This window comes from Daktulosphaira vitifoliae, unplaced genomic scaffold (assembly GCF_025091365.1).
Source record: "Daktulosphaira vitifoliae isolate Bord-2020 unplaced genomic scaffold, ASM2509136v1 Scaffold_2, whole genome shotgun sequence".
NCBI classification, from domain to species: Eukaryota; Metazoa; Arthropoda; class Insecta; order Hemiptera; family Phylloxeridae; genus Daktulosphaira; species Daktulosphaira vitifoliae.
The window spans coordinates 10,188,113-10,200,797 of NW_026099573.1; the positions used below are offsets into that span (position 1 = coordinate 10,188,113).

The 12,685-nt window shown below is 29.5% G+C and overlaps 1 protein-coding gene across 19 annotated transcripts; it reads right to left on the reverse strand.

The window, feature by feature from the left end:
• Positions 1–3,970: 3,970 nt before the first annotated feature.
• LOC126898672 (uncharacterized) lies at positions 3,971–12,358 on the reverse strand. 19 transcript variants are annotated; one of them, XM_050672951.1, is made up of 7 exons: positions 12,231–12,358; positions 12,111–12,165; positions 8,669–9,067; positions 7,535–7,858; positions 6,887–7,372; positions 6,563–6,724; positions 3,971–6,400 (listed from the first exon to the last, which is right to left on the reverse strand). In XM_050672951.1, exons 1-7 carry the CDS (start codon positions 12,234–12,236, stop codon positions 4,080–4,082), a joined length of 3,753 nt encoding a protein of 1,250 aa, XP_050528908.1. In that variant the 5' UTR covers positions 12,237–12,358; the 3' UTR covers positions 3,971–4,079. The 19 variants fall into 19 exon arrangements, with proteins under 19 accessions (XP_050528908.1, XP_050528904.1, XP_050528892.1 ...); XM_050672947.1 differs by having other exon boundaries at positions 8,507–9,067; XM_050672935.1 differs by having other exon boundaries at positions 6,887–7,048; positions 7,211–7,372; positions 7,535–9,067.
• Positions 12,359–12,685: the final 327 nt, after the last annotated feature.

Sequence of the window (12,685 nt, forward strand, 5' to 3'; positions counted from 1 at the left end):
TGAATAGAATTCGATCAGATGACGATTTTCAGAGTGACGTTCCAGATTTTGACGAAGGCATCCGACGCTTTGTAAAAAATATCGAGTAAAACGAATATACAAAGATTGCCACCATGACAAATAATAGGGTTATTTAAAGTAGAGTAAGGTAGTGAATTTTTTAAACTCTTTAAGTAAAATTAGTTTTAAAGTTTTTAAAGTACAGTTGAACCCATAGTGGATTATAATTATACAGATTTTCAAAAAGTAATATTGTTTGGAAAAATTAACCTGTCGTCGGAAAATTCTTATTTTTAATTATAATTACGTTTATAGAACTGTATTTTAGTATAGATATCAAACTTCCAGGTACATAATCAAAAATAAAAAATAAGGCAATTTTTTTACTTTGACGGCCGATTTTACATAGTGGTACTATCTTTGATACAATTTTTATTTTTTAATAATGTAGTTTTTTTTAAAAGCTTAAATTTGATATAGCTTAATAGTTTTTAGGCATATACAGTTATTAAAATCTTTCCTTTACTTGGGTTTTTATTAAATTTTTATAAAAAACATACAAAAAAAAGACGAATAAAAAAATATTATATTACTATAACATATTGCCTATGGTATATTGTTTTTGTATATGATAAATCTATCTTGTTTTTTTCAAATTGACAAATTAAAATATTAATATCTTTGACGGTTCTTAATTTCAAGATATTTTTTAAATATTTAAATTTGTGTTAATTTTTTCAAAATTATGGCAACGATTGGTTCAACTAAATTAAAATAAATTCTTTTGTCGAATAGATCAACAAAATTGATCTAGTGAGGCAGAGATTTTTTATGGACAGACATAAAAATAAACTATATATAATACAATAGAAATAAATTCAACAGAAAAAATTATATTGCTGAGAAAAGAGAATTATGTTCAGTAATTGATATTTAAAAATATAATATTATCTTACGTTTTGGTATAAATGGTTTGGATTAACTGAATAATGCAATAATGAAATACACATATATTCACAATTACAGTTAAAGAGATAATATATACATTAGAGTGGTTCTTAGTTATAGATTATGAAAAAATTTCTTTTAGAAATTCTTTGGTCTCACCCCCCAAATTTGTTTATATACATGAAAAAACGAACCAAAAAAATTTCACGTCAATCAGACAAGTTTAACCCGTGCCTACTCGGGGTTGAAAATTGAACAATAGGGGTAGTTTTCTAGTGTTTTGTACTTTCGGAAATGATCGATCATAGAAAAAAAATTATAGAATATAAATTGTTGACAATTTTATGGACAATAAGTTTAATTCTTACACATTTTTTTTAACTCATTACTTTTCGAGCAAAATTTTAAATTATACTATATTTTATCGATTTACCGAAATTGGAATATTTACGAACACTACATTATATTTAACAAACATTTAGAGATACGAATACATCTTTTATACAAAAATCGTTTATTATTGAATTATTAATAAATTCAGCACAAAAACTGTGGTGTAGGCTAAGCATTCCCCCCCCCCAAAAAAAATTAAAAATACACAGTTGAAAAAAAATTGCTGATGTTACAAATATATAATTTATGCTAATTATTTTTTTCAGTTTCAAAATTTTTTACATCATAATAAAGTTGATTTTTTGGTGTCGGGATATTTATTTTTATAATCCTTGACAATTTGTAATAAATATTGTTTTTGATTTTCATCATTGGTTAAAATTCTGTGGTACTCTGTTATAAGCTGTAGAGTGAAAAAAAAAATATTGAATAATTCGATACATCAATCAGTTGTAACAACATTTATGTATACTGGGGTGACTGATTATAATATATACAAAAATAAATCACAAAAAATTATAAAATAAATTGTAATATACTGTATAACACATGGGCTGAAAAGTCCCGGGCCTAACAAAGAAAACACGGGTTTTTCATTAAAAATTGACTTTATTCTTCAACATAATCTCCATCAAGAGCAACACAATCATTTCAGTGCTGCTCTAACATTTGAATACCGTCTTGTAGAATGATTTATCTTTTGCCTCAAAATAGGCCTCAGTTTCACAGATAACCTCTTCGAGCGAAATTTCTTGCCGGTAGGATGTTTTTTAAATCTGCAAATAGCCAGTACTCGCAGGGAGCTAAATCAAGAGAATATGATGGATGAGGGAACAATTCGATTTTTAATTCACGTAGTTTTGCCATTGTGTTTTTTTTATTTGTGACACGGTGCATTGTCTTGATAAAAAAATTTTTTTTTTTTGCCATATGCGGTCGTTTATTTGTAATTTCGTGCTTTAAACGCTCCAATAACGCTGTATAATATTGACTGTTAATGGTATTTCCCTTCTCAAGGTAGTCGATGAATATTATACCTTACTTATCCCATAATACTGAGGCCATTACCTTACCAGCTGACTGTTGTGCTTTTGGGCGCTTTGGACGAGGTTCATCGGCTGCTGTCCACTCAAATGACGATCGTTTTGATTTTGGAGTGAAGAGATGGATCCATGTTTCGTCTATTGTGATGTATCGACGCAAAAATTTCGGTTTATTATGTTTGAACTTGACTAAACACTGTTTAGAATTTTAGTATTTTGTCAACATTGTCAACAATTTATATTCTATAATTTTTTTTCTATGATCGCTCATTTCCGAAAGTACAAAACACTAGAAAACTACCCCTATTGTTCAATTTTCAACCCCGAGTAGGCACGGGTTAAACTTGTCTGATTGACGTGAAATTTTTTTGGTTCGTTTTTTCATGTATATAAACAAATTTGGGGGGTGAGACCAAGGAATTTCCTAAGTCGAAAAATAAGGACCACACTAATATACATTCACGATAAACATCAAATAATACGTCGAGCCAGTCATCTTCGTGACACCTATATCGCTTGTCCGTCCGTTCGTCAATCCAACCGAACCGCCACCACAGTTTCGATCATTTATACAGCTATCTACAAAATCATCTCAGTGTGACTGTTCAATAATTAGTATTATTGTTACTTTTGATTTTTCTTTCATTAAACGGCTTTACGCCACCTATAGAACGAACCATTGCTGTTTTGATTTCTTTCTTCTTTTTATTACGACGTTAGTCGCCACAAAGTATAGATGATATCTGACAGTAATTAAAATCACTATCATAAGAAACGCTTCGATGCAAATCTATAGATAGTGTTTAATTTTAAGAAATTAAAAAGAAAAGAAAAAAAATTGAAATAAGTTTAACTTTATATTCTATCTCAATTAGATTTATATAATATTGATGAAAATCAGTTTACCCCCTTTTTAAGGTATTTTAAAATAAATTAAAATACAATAACAACACAAGAATAGCATGTTTTTTAATTACAGGAAGTATTTGCACATAGAAAATAATTCGTCGGGACTAATTTTTTTTTTAACTTCTAATACATAACATTAGCTCTATTTTAACATATGTTTGAAGCTCAGAGTAATTCCGGAACATTTTCAAAACACTAGTTCAAAAAGTTAAATTTATGTCCAGAAGTTACTATTTCGAACCCCCCCCCTGTGAGCAAGTAAAGGGTCAGATTTAAAAAAAAATTATATCAAATGAAAGGAAAATATCTAAGGTTTCAATATAAATAATAATTATTTTGATTTGTTCATTTTTCAATAAGTTAAGGTAATTTTAAAGAAAAAGAAAAATTAATAAATGTCGAAATTTACCGATTCTAAATATCGCAATTTTTTGGGGGACTTTCACTATTTACGGGGAACAAGGGCAAAATTTTCAATTTTTGAGGGTAATATCTTCAATTCGATACGATTTGTGATCTTTTGACGTATCGTTGTAAGAAATTGATTCAATGAGAGCTGAGAAAAAGTGGTAACAGGTACAAAAAGAAAAAAAATAAATAATTAAAAAACACATCATAGTAAAATTAATGCCATCTCAGTTTCGCATCGAACGTAAAAAAAGTTCAATCAAAAAAAGTATATATTGTACAATGTATATATTAATTATTGGTTCCTGTTAATTTATTTTAAATAATATAATTGACATAAATGAATATGATAAAAGTTACAAATATTTCATTAGAATATTAATTAGGACATCCATTTTTAGTAACATATCTAATTATTTTAATGTAACCTTTTCGTATAGCTTCAGAAAAGGTACCGCTACTCCATGGACAATTATTTTCGTGTGCATATTTTAAGCAATATAATTCACCATATGAAGCAGCAAGTCTTGTTGTGCCTTCGTCCCACTCACAACCATTTTCATGAGCATATTTTAAGCAGTCTAAATGACCATTTGCGGCAGCTCCACTTTTAGTTCCTTCATCCCATTTACATCCATTTTCATGTGCAAATATTAAACATTTAATATAACTACTCGCAGCAGCTTCCCTTGTTGTACCTTCCTCCCAGGGACACCCATTTTCATGCGCAAATTTTAGGCAATTTAAATGTCCATTTGCTGCTGCCCCTCTTATCATACCTTCAACCCAATCACATCCATGTTTACGGGCATATTTTAAGCAATCTAACTTACCATGCACAGCTGCTACAACTATTGTATCTTTATCCCAATTACATTCCTTATCATGAGCATATACCAAACACTCTAAACAACCACTTGCGGCAGCAGCTCGAGTAGTGCCTTCATCCCAAACACATCCATTTTCGTATGCATACTTTAAACAGTTGAAACAACCACTTGTTGCAGCAGCTCGAGTTGTACCTTCATCCCATTTGCAACCATTTTGATGAGCATATTTTAAAAATTCCATATTACCTTTTGCAGCAGCTTCACGCAGAGTTCCTTCACACCACAAACATCCATTTTCGTAAACATATTTTATTACGTCTAGATTACCCTTTATAATTGCACTTCTCATGATATTTTGATTCCATTTACAGCCATTTTCAAAAGCATATTTCAAGCATTCGAAATGATCATTAGAAGCAGCTGCTTCTGTTGTGCTTTCATCCCATGAACATTCATTTTCATGTGCATATTTTAACATTTTTAAATCACCTCTTTTGGCAGCCGCAGTTGTTGTACGACTATCCCATTTACAGCCATTTTCAAAAGCATATTTCAAGCATTCGAAATGATCATTAGAAGCAGCTGCTTCTGTTGTGCTTTCATCCCATGAACATTCATTTTCATGTGCATATTTTAACATTTTTAAATCACCTCTTTTGGCAGCCGCAGTTGTTGTACGACTATCCCATTTACAGCCATTTTCAAAAGCATATTTCAAGCATTCGAAATGATCATTAGAAGCAGCTGCTTCTGTTGTGCTTTCATCCCATGAACATTCATTTTCATGTGCATATTTTAACATTTTTAAATCACCTCTTTTGGCAGCCGCAGTTGTTGTACGACTATCCCATTTACAGCCATTTTCAAAAGCATATTTCAAGCATTCGAAATGACCATTAGAAGCAGCTGCTTCTGTTGTGCTTTCATCCCATGAACATTCATTTTCATGTGCATATTTTAACATTTTTAAATCACCTCTTTTGGCAGCCGCAGTTGTTGTACGACTATCCCATTTACAGCCATTTTCAAAAGCATATTTCAAGCATTCGAAATGACCATTAGAAGCAGCTGCTTCTGATGTGCTTTCATCCCATGAACATTCATTTTCATGTGCATATTTTAACATTTTTAAATCACCTCTTTTGGCAGCCGCAGTTGTTGTACGACTATCCCATTTACAGCCATTTTCAAAAGCATATTTCAAGCATTCGAAATGATCATTAGAAGCAGCTGCTTCTGTTGTGCTTTCATCCCACGGACATCCATTTTCATAAGCATATTTTAAACATTCAAAATTGCCTTTAATGGCAGCAATTTTTGTTATGCTTTCATCCCACGGACATCTATTTTCATGTAAATATCTTAAATTTTGAAGATTACCATATTTTACAGTCATATAAGTTGTACTTATATTGCATGCATATCCATTTTCAAAGACATATTTAATAATATGACGACTACATGAAGAGCCAACTACATTAATTATGTCTTCATCGAATTCATATCCATTTACGTGAGCATATTTTAATATTTCGAGATTATCCCTATATATAGCATTTCTTGCAATACTAATTTGATTAAATTTACAGCCATTTTCATGAGCATATTTTAAGCATTCTAAATTACCATTATCTACCGCAGCTTCTGTTGTGTATTCATCCCATGAACATTCATTTTCATGTGCATATTTTAATATACATAAATTACCTATTATAGCAGCCGCAGTGGTTGTACGTTCATCCCATTTACAGCCATTTTCAAAAGCATATTTTAAGCATGCTAAATCTCCACTAGAAGCAGCTGCTTCTGTTGTACTTTCATCCCATGGACATTCATTTTTATGTGCATATTTTAACATTTTTAAATCACCTATTTTGGCAGCGGCAGTGGTTGTACGTTTATCCCATTTACAGCCATTTTCAAAAGCATATTTCAAGCATTCGAAATTACCACCAGAAGCAGCTGCTTCTGTTGTCCTTTCATTCCATGGACATTCCTTTTCATGTGCATATTTTAAAATACTTAAATCACCTATTTTGGCAGCTGCAGTGGTTGTACGTGTATTCCATTTACAGCCATTTTCAAAAGCATATTTTAAGCATTCTAAATTACCACTAGAAGCAGCTGCTTCTGTTGTCCTTTCATTCCATGGACATTTATTTTCATGTGCATATTTTAACATTTTTAAATCACCTATTTTGGCAGCCGCAGTTGTTGTACGACTATCCCATTTACAGCCATTTTCAAAAGCATATTTCAAGCATTCGAAATTACCACCAGAAGCAGCTGCTTCTGTTGTGCTTTCATCCCATGGACATTCATTTTTATGTGCATATTTTAACATTTTTAAATCACCTATTTTGGCAGCAGCAGTGGTTGTACGTTCATTCCATTTACAGCCATTTTCAAAAGCATATTTTAAGCATTTTAAATTACCACTAGAAGCAGCTGCTTCTGTTGTCCTTTCATTCCATGGACATTTATTTTCATGTGCATATTTTAACATTTTTAAATCACCTATTTTGGCAGCCGCAGTTGTTGTACGACTATCCCATTTACAGCCATTTTCAAAAGCATATTTCAAGCATTCGAAATTACCACCAGAAGCAGCTGCTTCTGTTGTGCTTTCATCCCATGGACATTCATTTTTATGTGCATATTTTAACATTTTTAAATCACCTATTTTGGCAGCAGCAGTGGTTGTACGTTCATCCCATTTACAGCCATTTTCAAATGTATATTTTAAGCATTCTAATTTACCACTAGAAGAAGCTGCTTCTGTTGTACTTTCATCCCATGGACATTCATTTTCATGTGCATATTTTAACATTTTTAAATCACCTATTTTGGCAGCGGCAGTGGTTGTACGTTTATCCCATTGACAGCCATTTTCAAAAGCATATTTCAAGCATTCGAAATTACCACCAGAAGCAGCTGCTTCTGTTGTCCTTTCATTCCATGGACATTCCTTTTCATGTGCATATTTTAAAATACTTAAATCACCTATTTTGGCAGCTGCAGTGGTTGTACGTGTATTCCATTTACAGCCATTTTCAAAAGCATATTTTAAGCATTCTAAATTACCACTAGAAGCAGCTGCTTCTGTTGTCCTTTCATTCCATGGACATTTATTTTCATGTGCATATTTTAACATTTTTAAATCACCTATTTTGGCAGCCGCAGTTGTTGTACGACTATCCCATTTACAGCCATTTTCAAATGTATATTTTAAGCATTCTAATTTACCACTAGAAGAAGCTGCTTCTGTTGTACTTTCATCCCATGGACATTCATTTTCATGTGCATATTTTAACATTTTTAAATCACCTATTTTGGCAGCGGCAGTGGTTGTACGTTCATCCCATTGACAGCCATTTTCAAAAGCATATTTCAAGCATTCGAAATTACCACCAGAAGCAGCTGCTTCTGTTGTCCTTTCATTCCATGGACATTCCTTTTCATGTGCATATTTTAAAATACTTAAATCTCCTCTTTTGGCAGCTGCTGTAGTTGTACGTGTATCCCATTGACAGCCATTTTCAAAAGCATATTTTAAGCATTCTAAATTACCACCAGAAGCAGCAGCTTCTGTTGTCCTTTCATTCCATGGACATTCCTTTTCATATGCATATTTTAAAATACTTAAATCTCCTCTTTTGGCAGCTGCTGTAGTTGTACGTTTATCCCATTTACAACCATTTTCAAAAGCATATTTCAAGCATTCGAAATTACCACCAGAAGCAGCTGCTTCTGTTGTCCTTTCATTCCATGGACATTCCTTTTCATGTGCATATTTTAAAATACTTAAATCACCTATTTTGGCAGCTGCAGTGGTTGTACGTGTATTCCATTTACAGCCATTTTCAAAAGCATATTTTAAGCATTTTAAATTACCACTAGAAGCAGCTGCTTCTGTTGTCCTTTCATTCCATGGACATTTATTTTCATGTGCATATTTTAACATTTTTAAATCACCTATTTTGGCAGCCGCAGTTGTTGTACGACTATCCCATTTACAGCCATTTTCAAAAGCATATTTCAAGCATTCGAAATTACCACCAGAAGCAGCTGCTTCTGTTGTGCTTTCATCCCATGGACATTCATTTTTATGTGCATATTTTAACATTTTTAAATCACCTATTTTGGCAGCAGCAGTGGTTGTACGTTCATCCCATTTACAGCCATTTTCAAAAGCATATTTTAAGCATTTTAAATTACCACTAGAAGCAGCTGCTTCTGTTGTGCTTTCATCCCATGGACATTCCTTTTCATGTGCATATTTTAAAATACTTAAATCTCCTCTTTTGGCAGCTGCAGTCGTTGTATGACTATCCCAGTGGCAGCCATTTTCATAAGCATATTTTAAGTATTCTAAATTACCACTAGAAGCAGCTGTTTCTGTTGTGCTTTCATCCCACGGATATTCATTTTTATGTGCATATTTGAACAATTCCAAGTTTTCATTTTCTGCAGCTTTTCTTGTACCTTCCTCATATTGGCATGTCTGTTCGTCATCCGAACTTTTATGATGAATTGCTAAATGAGCAAAAATATTAATCAACTTGTGTTGTATTAAAACTTTATATATATAACTTTAAAATATATCTAATTAAGGCGTAGACATATTAATTATAATTTATGTTTTTAGGGTTAGAAGTATGTTTTTTTTTTACTATTATATAATCATGCATTTTTTTCGACTAATTGTGTTGTTCTTTTTCTACGCCTTAATTCCAATTATTTGGGTTCGACCTTCCTTATCCTTAACTTCCACTTGACATGATCTCCCACATCATCTACGCTGTCATCAGCCGTCCTGATATCGCATTTAATAACATTTATCCATCTCTTTTTTAGTCCTCCTCTAATTCATTTTTGTAATATTTTTTTATATAATTTAATTAAATCCATACATCTCACCTACGCTTAGCAATAACATACCGACGCCGCTGAGGCGTTTAATCATTTAAATTTGTTTACGTGATCCTCGTCTGAATTCTTGTTAAAATAATTATTTAATCATTTATAATATATGCTCATGTAATATATTATTTTCCTTATTTAACATCTGATAAACCTAAGCTACTTTTTCTAAGACTAGTACACACTACACTTATCAAGTAATAACTAGAAACAAAGTACTTTTATTTATTATGTATTTACGAATGATGCCATTATCAATCTTCTTTATTAATACCATCCCCATCAATTTTATTTTTAGTTATTACATTTTCCTTCATCATTTAATTCCATAATTGTTCTTACAGCTTTTGATTCCTCTTTCCTCTATGTCTATTTTCTCTCATCTTATCCACAATTGACATTACACCTATACTCCATGTTATATGTTAGTTCATTATTCTATATTCTCTAGTCATAAAATTTGGCATATTATAGACTGGTAGTAGCACACACAAATAGAGTTAAAAAATTAATAAATTATAAAGTAAAATTATTTACTTTTGTAGTTGAATACTTTTATCATATCAAATCTAATTCGACAATAAATACTTTAAGAATATTACAAATTAATGATTTTAACTGTTTGTATGGAAAAATCTGGTTAAGCTACTTTTTATTTGAATAAGGAATATTTTTTTGATTTTTAAGAGTAATAACTTAAACTAATCATTAACTTAAATATCATAAACTTAAATGAATCATTTGACGTATCGTTGAAAAAAGTAGGTCTAGTGAGGGTTGGCAAAATAAATCGTAGCCACAAAAAGAACCACATTGTAAAATAATATTAGCAATGAAAGGAAATTATCTAAGGTTTCAATATAAATAAATATTATTTCGATTAGTTAATATTTGAAAAAGTTATGGGAGTTTTAAGTACAAAAAACATTCCGATAGAAGGTGATTTTTATCGCAAACATTTCATTTTTTTTTTAATTTAGACAGCCATTTGCACATAGAAGATAAGGTGTCGAAATAATATTTATTTATATTGAAACCTTAGATAATTTCCTTTCATTGCTAATATTATTTTACAATGTGGTTCTTTTTGTGGCTACGATTTATTTTGCCAACCCTCACTAGACCTACTTTTTTCAACGATACGTCAAATGATTCATTTAAGTTTATGATATTTAAGTTAATGATTAGTTTAAGTTATTACTCTTAAAAATCAAAAAAATATTCCTTATTCAAATAAAAAGTAGCTTAACTAGATTTGTCCATACAAACAATTAAAATCATTAATTTTTAATATTCTTAAATTATTTATTGTCGAATTAAATTTGATATGATAAAAGTATTCAACTACAAAAGTAAATAATTTTNTAATATTCTTAAAGTATTTATTGTCGAATTAGATTTGATATGATAAAAGTATTCAACTACAAAAGTAAATAATTTTACTTTATAATTTATTAATTTTTTAACTCTATTTGTGTGTGCTACTACCAGTCTATAATATGCCAAATTTTTTTGTAATATGTTGCTATATAAATCATAAATTAAAAAAAAAATGATTTTTAGTTTCACCTGAATTTAACGATGGATTTTAACAATTATAATTATATTTTATAATACGCTCAATTGAGTAAATCTTTTTAACAACTTTGTTTTGTTTGGTTCATTTAGTTAAAGTAAATCATTAAAATTAATTAAGTTCTAAATATTTCCATTGTAGAATCTTTTTAAACACCAAAAGTTATTAGGAAATGATAATATTATTTCTATTTCAGTTATCTATTACAATAAAAATGTAAAAAAATCGAATTTTTCTGATAAATGTACTGTCAAAAGTAATTATAAAATTTCCTGATTGCATATTAATCTTAACAATTTCATTTTTTTCTATTTAATAATATCAATTTCAAACTTGTAATTTGAGCTAAAAGTTATGGTAATTAATTCATTTTTTTTTTATTAAAACTTTCACTTTAAAGGACAAAAAAAGTAGGTTCAAAATGATTACTTTTAACATATTAAAAATCAAAATTAATAATAATTTGAAAACAATTCAATATAAAAATTATATAATATATAATTAAAAGAATTACTAATCTGGGTATAATTAAGGAAATAGAAGTTGATGTTGCATGTAATTTTTTTATCCATCATTTTTTTAGAATTAAACACTATCTACAGCTTTGCATCGAAGCGTTTCTTATGATAGTGATTTTAATCACTGTCAGATTAAATCTATACTGGAACCAAATATGCAAAGTCCCCACTATGCCGCGACCCCACTGTGCTGGGTTTTTTAAATTATTGTCGTTTACCATATCATTAAAATAACAAAAATGAAATTCCCATCAAAGAAAATATAAGTTTTTTAATCTTAAATGGATTACAAAAAAATTAATTTTACTACATATTATTGATTTTTTTGTAGCAATCATCCTTTACCTTTACGAAAATTCAATTTAAATTAATTAATTTTTTTTCAATAGTTTCCAAAAAATCGAATATCTTAACTTTAATTGGTCACTCTGTATAACTAGGAGGGTAGCTTCATAGCTATTATTAATCAAATCCTGTATGAATCACTTTAAATAAATATACATAAACTATAATAGATAGTTAGTAAATTTAATAAAAGTAAATAATGTAAAATAAAATTTACCTTCGTTAAATATCAAACACAATATTATCAATAGAACAGATATAATTTGCCAATTCTACAATAAAATAAAATAATCTTTTAGATTTTAATCAAGCACTTTAGGTAAAGTATATTACTCACCTTCATTTTTATTTTAAGTGTTAAATTCTGAATAACTAATGACACTTCCTTGGTTACAATGGTTTATGTATATACGATCACCCTCATAATTCATTTATTTTTAAATTAAAAAATAGTATTTATAGTAAATATTAAAGTATACCCATAAAAATGTATTATTTTTAGTAAACTATTCTACACAAGTTGAAAAAAATAGCAAAATTTGTATTGACAGAACACTTTCTTGATTTAACAATAAAAGACTCTTAATAAATACAATTTTATAATTATATTTTATCATGTTAAAATAAACTGCGCTTTAGGGTCTATTAATAATAAAAAATACTTATAATTTTAATAAAAATAAAAATTCTTAATACTCTCAAACAATATATTCTCATTGCCGTATGATTTTATTATAATTTATATTATACTTTTTTTTTATACAATGCATTTTCGTAATCAAAAACCACATA